General features: G+C 39.3%; 1 protein-coding gene across 5 annotated transcripts in view; it reads right to left on the bottom strand.

The window, feature by feature from the left end:
* Window positions 1–15223, bottom strand: part of UNC5D (unc-5 netrin receptor D) — a 582894-nt gene that overhangs the window by 253169 nt on the left and 314502 nt on the right. For all 5 annotated transcript variants that reach the window (XM_082374962.1, XM_082374961.1, XM_082374959.1 and 2 more), the window contains exon 2: window positions 2556–2774. In XM_082374962.1, the coding sequence (XP_082231088.1) occupies window positions 2556–2774 (219 nt within the window). The remainder of the gene's footprint in view (window positions 1–2555; window positions 2775–15223) is intronic.

Genomic DNA, 15223 nt, shown 5'->3' on the forward strand with positions numbered 1-15223 from the left:
TTCATTAACCACACAGAAGAAAAACAGTTTTAGGGAGAGACATTTCTTTCCTATTGATTCAGTCAAAATGACTTGGAAGAAACGGTTGTGCTTATTAAGTTCTTTTCCAAAAGGTAGCTGTTAAAATTCTTTCTCAACAGCTTATTTTTTAAATCGGTGTATAATCTCTTCAGATTTTGTCGTTTATGATTTTTTTTGTTCTTCCCAGTTCCTTTGAAATTTGTGACTTTTATTGGTCTTATTTTATTTTTTTACAGGAAGCAAAAAGGGGAGTCTTTTACATGGAGGCAGAGAATGTAATCAACGCTGCTATCTGCAAGACATGGAGTTGCCCAGCAATGCTAAGGGAATTAAAAGGGAGAAGCAATAACAAAACAGAATGTTGTGAAATTACAAGAGGGTAGAGTGTTAAATTGGCCTGCAATACTTATCAAGAGGTCTTTAAATGAGAACGGATATAGGATTTTCTAGCAGTGGTATAAAAAAATAGTTGATCATTTTTCAATGTTCTTCCTATCTTTTATTTGGAGCAGTTTACCCTAAGGGGTTCTGCTATTTTAAGTTCATTACTGGGCAAAATCTAGGGCAGCAATGTCTGAGGATAAAACACACAGCCCCAAACAATGATCTTAGACTTTTCTCCTTGCTAATGTGATTACTAATATTAACTGCATTACCCTTTTGCTTCTGTTAAAAGATTAGTTTTTATTTCTCCATTCACTCATTTATTCATTCAGCTATTAAGTCTGATTTGTTGAAGTTTCTCACATCAGATATCTAGTTCTTATTTCTGTGGCCATTGCTCGAGAAGCAGACCTTACTTTCTCAACTGAATTATCCCAGTCTCCTAACTTCCCCATTCCTACTTCTCCTTACCATTCCAAAGGCTTCTGCTAGATTCACCTTCTGAAGCATAGCTTCAAAGCCACTGCATTCCCATGTGTCGATATAATCAATCCCCACCATTAGCAAAATATCCATAAAATTAATTAAAAGACTCCTTGTTCTGATATTTGAGGTCTTTTATGCCACTGATTGAGCTGTTTTCCAGCTATCGGCTGCTGTCTCCTACATCTATTTCATATTTCAACCAAACCAAGCTGAGGGGAACATACACTCAGCTTTCTTTCATTTGCTAATGTTGACCTTTCAATTGCTAATGTTGGCCACTGAGACTCTTCACTCCCCCATAGGGTTTAGCATCAATTATTCCTAATTGAATTACATATTCATCAATGTCCCTTTCAAATACTATAGCTTCCACACCTTTCCTGAGAGTCCTAGTTGGACGTGATTTTTTGTAAAATCCTCCCTAGCGCCATCTACCTCTCTTCAGACATGATTTTTTGTAAAATCCTCCCTAGCGCCATCTACCTCTCTTCAGACATTTATCATAACTTCATTTGTACTGCACTTACAGGTGTGTTGGTCTTATACCTATTAGTTGCTATGAAGGTCTAGAGATCAGTGTTTGCCTCCTACCCTTCTTGGAATACTCTGAAAGGCCTAGCCTAGTGTATTAAACAGCATTGGTATACAGTTAATAAATTAAGCCATCTTGAAACTTCTTAATTATACTCAGGCTTTTTGACTTATTCAAAATCTGACATCTAGTGAATAAGTTCAGAACTAATAAAATCAATAATCTAGGGTGACACCAGATTGGACTTAGGATGAGGCTAAATTTTCAGTTAGTCTGAGGAGACAAAGTTCAAAAGCATATACTCTTTCTGTTATATGTTAAAATATAAAAGTTATAAATCTTTAAAGTTGAGTCAAATGACCTTACTTTCAGATCCAGCACAAGCCCATAGTTTACTTAATTTCTTTGAGCCTCAGTTTCCTTATCTATAAGAAGGCAGTGACAGCATTATTTACCCCCGAGAGCTATTGAAAAGACAGTAAGATAATGTCTATCAAATGCTTAGATAAGGCCTGGTATATAGTAAGTGCTCAACAAACATTAGCTAGTATGATCACTAGTCTCATCATAACTCCTCATCAGCCAAATTAGCCAAGCCAATAAAGATAGTCCTGAAATTCTTTTATACTGGAGATCCTATCCAAATTTGGTCTTCTAATTTGGGCTCTATCATTACACACTAATCAAAAGAACTTAAAGACGACACAGAAACCACCAACTGTGGAGAATGAAGCACACAAAAATAATATCCAGGAGGAAAGATTAGAGAAACTGAATTTATGCTGCTTCAAAAGGTGTTTGGTGAAAGATTTATGTCTTGAAAAAGTATTTAGAATTCAGAAAAATGAAAACAGTGAATGCTGGTTTTATTTCCAGTGAGAATATTAACTTCCATACAAAATTAGGTCTTAAAGTTATATAGAGCAGGAAAATAAAAAACTCTACCATATTGGAGTACACTAGGCAAGGGAGCTGTGGAGTCATTTAAAGATATGACTGTACGTGATATTCCAAAGATGATGTTACTGTGACCTCATTCAAATGAGGTAATGGGGGTGGCTTAAGCAGTCATATAACCATGTGAGAATCTGAGAAGCTACCGTAGGTGGTTCTGATTGCTTCCCATTCTTACCTGAACTCTCGTCCAGACTCTCCTCAGAGACATGCTCATTTTGATGGACCCATTCGCCATTGCATTTGAAGAATATCTGCATGGCTGGCCTTGCTTTGCACCTCAGTGAAATGGGGTTGCTCTTGATGATATAAGCATCGTCCGGCTCCTCTACGAAATGAGGCAGTGTCCCAGGAGCTGATGGGATGGATTCAGGGAGGACTTCGCCATTGTCAGTTCCTGTGAAATTGAAGAAGATATTAGAACACAGTCTACAATGGCAGCACATACATCAGGCCAAAAAGAACAACCTGCTTTAATAATCTGTGCTGGAAAAGTTTGCATCCTAACACGGCATGCTTGTAAGGCCTGTGCAGATGAATTATCTTCTAGAGATTGAATCAGCATGATATGGTACCTTTAGACAGACACACATTCAGTATTACTGGACGAGTGAAAACAATGAATAGGAGACCCCCTCAAACTATAGTTTTGAATCTGCCTTTGCTGAAAGACCTGAGATAAACATCTGTGGGGTGACAGGCTAAATCTTAAGATTCAGTCTGGTGAAGTGTTCAATGAGGGGCCCAAGCTGCCTCAAAACTTTGAAATAATGGAGGGAATAGATTTGGTTTTCCCATAAATGAGTGTAAATAATGGTGACGTTGGTGGAGGATGGTCGATCATAAGACACGTCCAAAAGATTCCAAACTGTCCACTTTCTTTACCTATGAAACTGTGGAGATTGTCTGGTATTCTACCTTGGATAGCGTTTCTTCCCAAAATTTACTAAACCTTCTAAAAGGAATACACATTTCTTCTGCTTGTCTTTGACCATCATTCTTTACGCCCAGCACTCCTGACCCCAAAAGCTACCTCACTTTTAAGGCTAAGAACTAAAACAAATCACTACAAGCTGTAAGTTTTTAGTTTAATATCTATAGTTACATCTGTTCAAAGGGAAGAAACAGATGTGTCTCCCCAAGTATAGGGAACTGATGAGTGGAGAGAAACAATATGAAAAGGAAAAAGCATAAGCCAAGACTTTGCTTCATTGTCTCTTCACTCCATTTAGCAAGGACTTAAGTCCCAGGAAACTAGCACAGAGTCAAGGGAAGAAAGATGTAACTGCTGAGCAATGTGGAGCATAGCCAAGAGAAACCCTATCTTGTGCCTTCCCATGGCCATTCCAGAGAAAGAACAAAGCAAGCAAAGATTTCAATAACCAGATCAACTATGCCCCAAAGAGGATTACTCCCATTCAAAGCAAATCAGTCTTTAGGGCTAAGCTGGAGAAAGGGACCGAATGAAACTACTGGAACAACAATCTAGTTCAACAGGAGAGAGCCTGGAGACCAGGTGCATTCTGTGTCCTAACCCGGCTTTCTGGGTGCCATCAGTGCAATTCTGAACAAACAGAGCCTCTTATTATTCCCACTCAAGTCAATAACCTAAATGAGTAAGCACTGTCAAGGATAAACATAATTCACAATATTAGGGGGAATGTCCTGTTTTAAGAACCTGTAGAGAGAATTAGTAAATGTAAAAGAGGGGGGACTAGGACACAGGAGGAATGACTGCCTATAATTATATGTTTGCGTAAGGAAGAAAATAAAAGACACTGAGTTATGAAAAAGACTGCTTGCCAACTGTAATACATAAGCACTATGTCATGCCACTGAAATGAATTAAACACAATAGTTTGATTCTCCGAACTTTTTTTTTCATTAAATGTATCACCTTAAGGGGGGGGAAAGGCCTCATATATTAAAGAGTTTGAGATTTATAAGCTTTCAAGTGCATTTGTAATAGAAAAGTTAACTCATGTTAATAGAAAAGCTAACTCACAGAAGGTCCAAAAGAGCATCATAAAGCAAATATTCCAAATAATAAGAGAGCAAACAGTTTAAGTTATAAAAGTTAGATAAACTCCCTCAGAAAATAAAATGTGTACACATCACATGGAATAAGAAGGGTTTCAGGATAGAATCTGAGAGGTGTTTTTTGTTTTTTTTTTAAAATAACTTTATTTATTTATTTATTTATTTTTGGCTGTGTTGGGTCTTGGTTTCTGTGCAAGGGCTCTCTCTAGTTGTGGCAAGCGGGGGCCACTCTTCATCGCGGTGTGCGGGCCTCTCACTGTCGCGGCCTCTCCTGTTGCGGAGCACAGGCTCCAGACGCACCGCAGGCTCAGTAGTTGTGGCTCACGGGCCTAGTTGCTCCGCGGCATGTGGGATCTTCCCAGACCAGGGCTCGAACCCGTGTCCCCTGCATTGGCAGGCAGATTCTCAACCACTGCACCACCAGGGAAGCCCCGAGGTGTTTTTTTTTAATGTTTTAAATTATATTTACAATGGACTTCATAAAATATAACATATATTAACTCATTTTGTTACTGACTGCTCACAGCAATTTCCATCTTCAATAAATACCAAGTCCCCTCAGGCTTCTATAAATCCATGCATTAGAGGAAATGACAAAGGTATTAGAAGATTTTATGTGGGCATCAAACAGCTCACACTCCCATCAGGGGCTTGAGTTCTGTCCAAAGTAATTCACTGTTGCAGAAAAGGGTCACCTGATAAAGAATATATGCAGAGCCCCATGGTGGTAGCCTGAGTGAACACGGGTGTAAGTGCTAAATGCTGAATGAGGTATTTTTGCTTAATTAGTAACAATGCATAAATGTCAGAAGTAACTACTGACATGGGGTGGCAGTCACAAAAAACCAATCTGTAAGTAAATAGTGAGACCACATTTAACCAGCTTAAGTAAAATGACATACAAAGGTATTGGATGATAAGATAAATCGAGTTTTAACCATCTGAGTCACAAAACAGAGAGATCTGAAAGCAATTAGGTTACCTTCCTTCGATTTTAGTAAATCCCCATTAGATAAAATAACAAGTTCAGTCTTCATCTAAAACAGAGAGCAGGAGAGTGGCATGGGAAAACTGGCTGTAAGTGTCCTGGCTATCTCAAGGACCTCCATTAAGCATCAATCAATCTTACTAAACAGAAATAGACTCACAGACATAGGAAACAAAGTTATGGTTACTAAAGGGAATATGGGGTGAGGGGAGATAAATTAGGAGTTTGGGATTAACATATATACACTACTGTATATAAAATAGGTAAGCAACAAGGACCTACAGTATAGCACAGAGAACTATACTCAATGACTTGTAATAGCCTATAATGGAAAGGAATCTAGGTACAGAGCAAAACAAAACAAAACAAAAAATATATATGTATAACTTTGCTACACACTTGAAACTAACACACCATTGTAAATTAACTATACTTCAATTTTAAAAAAAGGAAAAACAATTTACAAAAGAACCAATCAATGTTCAGAGGAGGAAACAAAGAGGCAGAATGTAACATTCTATCTAAACTATTACTGAAGCCACGTTAATATCATGTACGTATAGGAAACAGGCCAGGGTCCAGGAAAGCAAAAAATAACAAACAAAATCAATTTATGAGGGTAAGAGTGGAAAGGTGAGACACTGTGGGTATACATTTCTATATGTATTACCATTTACTTGCATCCTAAGAAATGAAATACTAATACTTGCATCCTAAGTAAGTGAAAATAGAGAAGTTACATATTTTCCTTTTTTTTTTTTTGTTTCCTTCATATGTATATTGAAGGGTTACGAGTGCTGTTTGCCTTATACTGATCCCTCTCTCCCCTTCCCCTCCCCAGGATCCTCACCACGCTCAGACTTGAACTGCTGGTATAGCAGTGCCCTGCCCTTCACATGCCTCCCTTGCAACAAGAAGGCTGCTACCCCAGGAAAGCAGCCCCTTCTTAACCCACCAGGCTGGGAAGTTGCCAACAGAAGTTCCAAGCTGGGGTGTAGAAGTTGCTGACAACCAGATTGATTGGTTCAAGATGGAGGAGGAGAAGGATGTGCTCTCATTCCCTCATGCGAGAGCACCGGAATCACAACTAACTGCTGAACAATCATCGACAGGAAGACACTGGAACTCACCAAAAAAGATACCCCACGTCCAAAGACAAAGGAGAAGCCACAATGAGACAGTAGGAGGGGTGCAATCACAATAAAATCAAATCCCATAACTGCTGGGTGGGTGACTTACAAACTGGAGAACACTTATACTACAGAAGTCCACCCACTGGAGTGAAGGTTCTGAGCCCCACGTCAGGCTTCTAAACCTGGGGGTCCGGCAACGGGAGGAAGAATTCCTAGAGAATCAGACTTTGAAGCCTAGTGGGATTTGATTGCAACAGTTTGACAGGACTGTGGGAAACAGACACTCCACTCTTGGAGGGCACACACAAAGTAGCGTGCACATCGTGACCCAGGGGAAGGAGCAGTGACCCCATAGGAAACTGAACCAGACCTACCTGCTAGTGTTGGATGGTCTCCTGCAGTGGTGGGGGAGAGAGGGGGTGGCTGTGTCTCACTGTGAGGACAAGGACACTGGCAGCAGAACTTCTGGGAAGTACTCCTTGGCGTGAGCCCTCCCAGAGTCCGCCATTAGCCCCACCAAAGACCCTGGGTAGGCTGGTAGTGCTGGGTCGCCTCAGGCCAAACAACCAACAGGGAGGGAACCCAGCCCCACCCATCAGCAGACAAGCACATTAAAGTTTTACTGAGCTCTGCCCACCAGAGCAACAGCCAGCTCTACCCACCACCAGTCCCTCCCATCAGGAAACTTGCACAAGCCTCTTAGACAGGCTCATCCACCAGAGAGCAGACAGCAGAAGTAAGAAGAACTACAATCCTGCAACCTGTGGAATAAAAACCGCATTCACAGAAAGACAAGATGAAAAGGCAGAGGGCTATGTACCAGATGAAGGAACAATATAAAACCCCAGTAAAACTAAATGAAGTGGAAATAGGCAACCTTCCAGAAGAAGAATTCAGAATAATGATAGTGAAGATGATCCAGGACCTCGGAAAAAGAATGGAGGCAAAGATCGAGAAGATGCAAGAAATGTATAACAAAGACCTAGAAGAATTAAAGAACAAACAAACAGATGAACAATACAATAACTGAAATGAAAAATACATTAGAAGGAATCAACAGCAGAATAACTGAGGCAGAAGAACGGATAAGTGACCTGGAAGACAGAATAGTGGAATTCACTGCCACAGAACAGACTAAAGAAAAAAGAATGAAAAGAAATGAAGACAGCCTAAGAGACCTCCAGGACAACATTAAACGCAACAACATTTGCATTATAGGGGTCCCAAAAGGAGAAGAGAGAGAGAAAGGACCTGAAAAAATATTTGAAGTGATTATAGTCGAAAACTTCCCTAACATGGGAAAGGAAGTAGCCCCCCAAGTCCAGGAAGCACAGAGTCCCATACAGGATAAACCCAAGGACAAACAAGTCGAGACACACAGTAATCAAATTGGCAAAAACTAAAGATAAATTATTGAAAGCAACAAGGGAAAAACACCAAATAATATACAAAAGATCTCCCATAAGGTTAACAGCTGATTTCTCAGCAGAAACTATGAGCCAGAAGGGAGTGGCATGACATATTTAAAATGATGAAAGTGAAGAACCTACAAACAAGACTACTCTACCCAGCAAGGATCTCATTCAGATTCAATGGGGAAATCAAAAGCTTTACAGACAAGCAAAAGCTAAGGGAATTCAGCACCACCAAACCAGCTCCACAACAAATGCTAAAGGAACTTCTCTACATGGGAAACACAAGAGAAGAAAAGGACCTACAAAAACAAACCCAAGACAGTTAAGAAATTAAAGATGATACAAACAGATGGAGAGATATACCATGTTCTTGGACTGGAAGAAACATTGCGAAAATGACTATACTACCCAAAGAAATCTATAGATTCAATGCAATCCCTATCAAGCTACCAATAGCATTTTTCACAGATCTAGAAAAAGAAATTTCACAATTTGTATGGAAACGCCAAAGACCCCGAAGAGCCAAAGCAATCTTGAGAAAGAAAAACGGAGCTGGAGGAATCAGACTGGAGGACTTCAGAGTATACTAAAAAGCTACAGTGATCAAGACAATATGGTACTGGCACAAAAACAGAAATACAGATCAATGGAACAGGATAGAAACCCCAGAGATAAACCCACGCACCTATGGTCAACTAATCTATGACAAAGGAGGCAAGGATATACAATGGAGAAAAGACAGCCTCTTCAATATGTGGTGCTGGGAAAACTGGACAGCTACATGTAAAAGAATGAAATTAGAACACTCCCTAACACCATACACAAAAATAAACTCAAAATGGATTTGAGACCTAAATGTAAGACTGGACACTATAAAACTCTTAGAGGAAAACATAGGAAGAACACTCTTTGACATAAATCACAGCAAGATCTTTTTTGATCCACCTCCTAGAGTAATGGAAATAAAAACAAAATTAAACAAATGAGACCTAATGAAACTTTAAAGCTTTTGCAAAGCAAATGAAACTACAAAAAAGATGAAAAGACAACCCTCAGAATGGGAGAAAATATCTGCAAACGAATCAACGGACAAAGGATTGATCTCCAAAATATATAAACAACTCATGCAGCTCAATACTAAAAGAACAAACAACCCAATCCGAATATGGGCAGAAGACCTAAATAGACATTTCTCCAAAGAAGACATACAGATGGCCAAGAAGCACATGAAAACTGCTCAACATCACTAATTATTAGAGAAATGCAAATCAAAACTACAATGAGATATCACCTCACACCAGTTAGAAAGGGCATCATCAGAAAATCTACAAACAACAAATGCTGGAGAGGATGTGGAGAAAAGGGAACCCTCTTGCACTGTTGGTGGGAATGTAAATTGAAACAGCCACTATGGAGAACAGTATGGAGGTTCCTTAAAAAACTAAAAACATAACTACCATATGACCCAGCAATCCCACCACTGGGCAGATACCCAGAGAAAACCATAACTCAAAAGGACACATGCACCCCAATGTTCACTGCAGCACCATTTACAATAGCCAGGTCATGGAAGCAACCTAAATACCCACTGACGTATGAATGGATAAAGAAGATGTGGCACATATATACAATGGAATATTACTCAGCCATGAAAAGGAACGAAATTGGGTCATTTGCAGAGACGTGGATCTATCTAGAGACTGTCATACAGAGTGAAGTAAGTCAGAAAGAGAAAAACAATTATCATATATTAACGCATATATGTGGAACCTAGGAAAATGGTACAGATGAACCAGTTTGCAGGGCAGAAAGAGAGACACAGATGTAGAGGACAAACGTATGGACACCAGGGGGGAAAGTGGTGGGGGGGCGGGGATGGTGGGATGAATTGGGAGATTGGGATTGACATATACACACCAATATGTATAAAATGGATAACTAATAAGAACGTGCTGTATAAAAAAATAAATAAAATTAAAAAAAATTTGATGACACCCATAATTGAAAAGAATATGAAAAAATATATATATGTGTGTGTAACAATCACTTTTCTGTACAGTAGAAATTAACATAACATTATAAATCAACTATACTTCAATAAAATTTTTTTTAAAAAGTTGCTGACAGGGCTTCCCTGGTGGTGCAGTGGTAGAGAATCTGCCTGCCAATGCAGGGGACACAGGTTCGAGCCCTGGTCTGGGAAGATCCCACATGCCGCGGAGCAACTGGGCCCGTGAGCCACAAGTACTGAGCCTGCGCATCAGGAGCCTGTGCTCCGCAACAAGAGAGGCCGCGATAGTGAGAGGCCCGCGCACCGGGATGAAGAGTGGCCCCCGCTTGCCGCAACTAGAGAAAGCCCTCGCACAGAAACGAAGACCCAACACAGCCAAAAATAAATAAATTAATTAATTAATTAAAAAAAAAAAGTTGCTGACAAATCCCATCCTTTGGAGGGGATTGGGGTGTGGGGTAGTGGTGATGACTTACTTTAATAAATGGTTTTAATGGAAGACTGCATGGGTATTTTGGGCTTCAAGGTAAATTTACTTGTAATCTCAATACATTGGCCACTGCTCTATAATTCAGATTATAGTTTTAAACCTGGTGTGAGAAATGCTGATGACTGACCTGTCAACTGCCTTCTCCCACCTGGTAGAGGCATGAAAAGTCACGGACTGAGTTTACTTCTTCTCAGGTGGGAATGGCCACATGACACCCCTCGATGGCAAATGAATCATAAACAGAACTTTCTGAGATAGCTTTTATTTTCCTGATAAAAGGAATAAATGTGGTGGGTATCGACCTTTCTATTTTTTGTTCCTGTCTTAACTGGGGAAGATCACAAGGAAAAGTTGAAGAGGGACACAGATACCAGCTCTGACAACAAAGAGAGGCTGAACACACACCAGGAAGCATCTATCTCCAGATAATTTGTTATTTTTTTAAATCAGGTTTTCTGTTTTTGCAGAAAATACTCCTCACTGATACACCCAGATCTCCCTTCTTAAAGCCAGAGTGCCAAGCTTCACTATTAAATCCCAATGCACTCAGTGTTAAGTAGTTTTGGGGAAGCTAAAACGACACGGAAACTATGTTAGCAGAGAGAAAAATAAGAGCTGCCATTTATTGAATGGTTACAGGTTATGGTAATGAGGCTTCCACATGGATTAAATCATTTAAGTTTGACACCATCACTCCAAGGTGGGGACCGCAAGGACCCCCTTTTGCATTTGAGAAAACACTTCGATTACGTGTCTTGTCTAACGTTATGCAGCTTAGTAAGAATCTGAACGCAGATCTGACTGAAACACCTCACAATTCCATTTCAGTTCAAGTGAATGGACCCTTAGAAGTGGAATAGGGTCATTTAGTGAGTGCCTGCCTTATGGCAATTATGCGCAGTGCATAAAACCAAAAGAAAATGAGAAAATGAGACATAATGTAAGTGGTGAGGAACCACAAGATAAAGTCTAATATTCATCTTAAAGATCGCTCAGTGATCCCTTTGGTTGGACTGTAATTCCAGGTCAGCATGGGTGTGTTACGGACACACCTAGAGAAGGTCTTGAGAAAATATTTTGGAGAGAATTGCACAGCAAGTACTCAACTAATTATATTCAACTGACTAGGCACCCTTGCTAAAGTCAGGAACAGAAAAAGAAGTCAAAGAATAAGCCTGTTTGAGAATAAAATAATGAGAAGGATTTTTCAACGTTGCCTTTAGAAATAGTTTCATCTCTTTTAAGCAGGAATATTTAACCACTAAAACTCCAATTAAAATACAAGGAATATAGCAGGACACAGTGAACTTCAGCAAAAACAAAGGAACTGGAATTGGGGCTTTTTTCATTCCATCATGTTTTTAACCATATAAAACTGCCAACGTTGGACTGTTTGAAATGTGAAATTTGTAATGGGACTGGGTACCCTGGAGCCCAAAGTCATTCCAAATTGGGAGTCATAAACCCTTGGACCGTCAGTGAAGGGTGCTGGCACTCCGTGGGGTTAGAGTATAAATGATGTTGAGCTTCAACAGATTTTGAGGAATTCTAAATTATTTTCATACTTTTTTGCCAAGAGTACTTTGAAATACATTTCATTTCTTTTTTTCTCTTCTACCTCCAAAGTACTTTTATCTTCTCACTGGTACAAAACATGCAGATTTGTTCCCAAGTCCAACCAATGACCTGGCCATAAAGCAAAGTCTAAATCTGATAAAACCAGAGAACTTTAGGATCAAGTAACCTGATTTAAAGTCTGGTTCAACTCTATTACCTTGGGTAACTTAATACTGAGGTTCCATTTTTCTCATCCATAACATGGGTGATAAAAATGCATTAGTATTTTGTGATGGTAAAGTGAGATAATATATGTAAAAAAATACAATAAATTATAAAATGTTACATAAATTTAATTTGCCACCACTACCAACGCCATCAGCATCACTGCCTGGATAAAGAACAGCAAACAAAGGAGAGAGAATTATAATTATGATCTAGATTTCCATTCTACAACTTATTACCCTAAAATTTATATTTCAATTTTTGTGATGGTTATTATTTTCATCCCAGTGCCCTCATGATATGAACTGTTTATAAACTATCTTTACGCTTTGCTACCCATATGTATGTTAGAGCAATCATGTTAGGTCAAAAACTCGGAAAACATGCTGTGAGGCATTTATCTATTCAATAAATACGTAGCGAATGGTTAAACCATACACCAGGCACATGGTTATCCTGCAAAGCAGTGTAATAATACACAATGGATTTCCTGTTGGCCAGATCCCAAAACTACTGGCTTTAACAGGCAAGCAGTTATTAAACGTAGGAAACTGCATAGTATTCCAGGCCCCCCCCGCACTGCAATATTTAAATGAAGCAAGTCACCTTAGAAATAGCTCTTTAGATTCCATTCAATGTCTGGGAGCATATTTGGTCCACGGCAATATCCAAGTCAGAGCAGAAAGCCATACCAGGGAAACCAAGTTACATAATCGAAGACAACACAATAGAGCTGGGTTCTCTGCTTTTGTTTATGTAAGTATGACTTGTCTCCACATGGTTACTTAATTAGATGGGGGATGCACTGTATCCATTTAATGCAGAACAGCCGGGATTTTACATACCAAATATTTAATGCAATTTATGAAACACAGACTCTTCCCCTAGGCCCCAATAAAACCTTTTTTTTAAACTCAGAAATTATCTGCCTTCTTCCCAACCTCTAATAAAACTGGAAATGTTTTTTATCACTGGATGTGCATAGTTCATGTCACCTGTGTCATTCTCATACATGGTCTAAGATATTGTTCCATTGAGCAGATCTTAAATTCTGCAGAGTAGATGGTAAACAATACTTCAATGCCTTCAAAGGAATCTGAAGAGCCCTTCTTAGTTCCTCACACAAGAAACTTCAGAGTTCAGTAGAGCTTATAAAAGCACATTCATCATTCCCCAGCTTATCACAATTTACCTTAATATATTCAATCTTTTTATATGGGTACATGAGTACTCAGGTTAGACCATGTTCTAGGTACTGGACATTGAGTCGAAAGATAACTAAGGGGACTTCCCTGTTGGTCCAGTGGTTAAGACTCCACACTTCCACTTCAGGGGGCACGGGTTCGATCCCCGGGTCAGGGAACTAAGATCCCGCATGCGCAGCGCAGCCAAAAAACAACAACAAACACTAAGACATAGTTAATTTCCTCAAGGAGCTCTCAGATTAAATTAGAGACAAACAATTAGGGAACAATGACAAGCATGTTACCAGTATACTGGAAGTATAAACAAAATGTCACAGGGCACAGAGGAGAGAAAGCCTAACTTTCCTTGGGATGGTCTGCGGCAGGCATCGCGGGGAGGGTTACATTTCAGCATAGTTCAGGTGTAGGAGTTGAAAAGGAGAACACATGGGGAAGGCATTCCAACTGAGGTCATGGGACGTGCACACGTGTGCCATGAGGGCATGGAATGGCAGTTGAAGAGTTACGCAGAGTTTTCCTTAGAACTCACAGTTGGAAGAGTTGACTTTGACATTTGTACGAAACTATTGGAGCTACTTGGCTCTAACATCTTTTATTTCTATGCACCTTAAGTTTTCTGAGATGCAGACACAGAGTAATCAGCATATCAAAGAAAGACAGCTGTCTTGGTTTATAGCATGAGCCCTAAGGCCAGTTTAAAGTAATTCCATGTGCATGCTTTCAATGAGGAAGAAACGATGTTTGTTCTAACATGGAAGAAGGAGTTATTTTTTTTTAGCCACACTAACACAATTGACATTTCTCCCAAGACCACAGGGGAAGTTGTTTTGTTTTGGTTTTTTAAATCATCCACTATTTCAGCTCTTGCTTGAGTCATCTGCAAAACTGACTTCTGAAATTGGGTCAAAGCCAGAGATTTTATACTGGTTCTGATGGTGCCTTGTCCCTTAGTGGAAACAAGCAACGTGCAGTCAGATTCAGCAAGAGACGCTTGTTCCCGTAACAACAGTTTGTCCAAAGGGATTCTAAAGTAAGAGGCCAAATTTAGCCCAATAGGTTTTCTATGTGTGGTGGGATTATTGATGATTTAAATTTTTATTGTTTTGCATTTTCAACATTTTTAAATGTGTTCTTAAGTAAACACTTAGAATCAGAACACACACACACACACACACACACACTTTTCTATTCCAGTGAAGGAATATAAAAGGCTCTGTAAACTAAACTATGGCAACATCTAGATTTTACTTCATGGTGTCTAAGTTCTAGTATATTGAAATTAATCAATCAGGACAAAAACAAACAACAAATATGTCCCTGGGGGGGGGGGAACAGAAAAAATTAGACTGTAAGGTTGATAAAAATTATTCATTTTAAAATGTAAAAAAAAAGGGTAATATTTTTACTGAAAACAGTGTTCAAGATGGAGCTTAAAAATTGTTTAAGTTTTCCCCCCATAATGGATACATTTAAGTATGAGTGTGGGCCATTGATTAGGTTTCAAATTCATCTGAAAACCTAGTGGGATTTGGGAAAGGATCTGCTTTCAGAGTGTTATCACTTTTCATTTGTACCTGACAGTTTTCAAGAGTGAGGCCATTCACAGTTATGGAAGAATGGTTGTTTTTAATGCAACACTGAATGACAGAAAACCAAACAATCCAACACCATTCTCGTATTTTTCATTCTTGGAAAATTACCTTTCAGGAAGAGCTTGGTGTTTTATGTTCTACACGTTAACACAGTAGGGACTTTCAATCTTTTTATGACAAAAACAAGCAA

Source organism: Balaenoptera borealis (assembly GCF_965194805.1).
Source record: "Balaenoptera borealis genome assembly, chromosome: 21".
Lineage (NCBI taxonomy): Eukaryota > Metazoa > Chordata > Mammalia > Artiodactyla > Balaenopteridae > Balaenoptera > Balaenoptera borealis.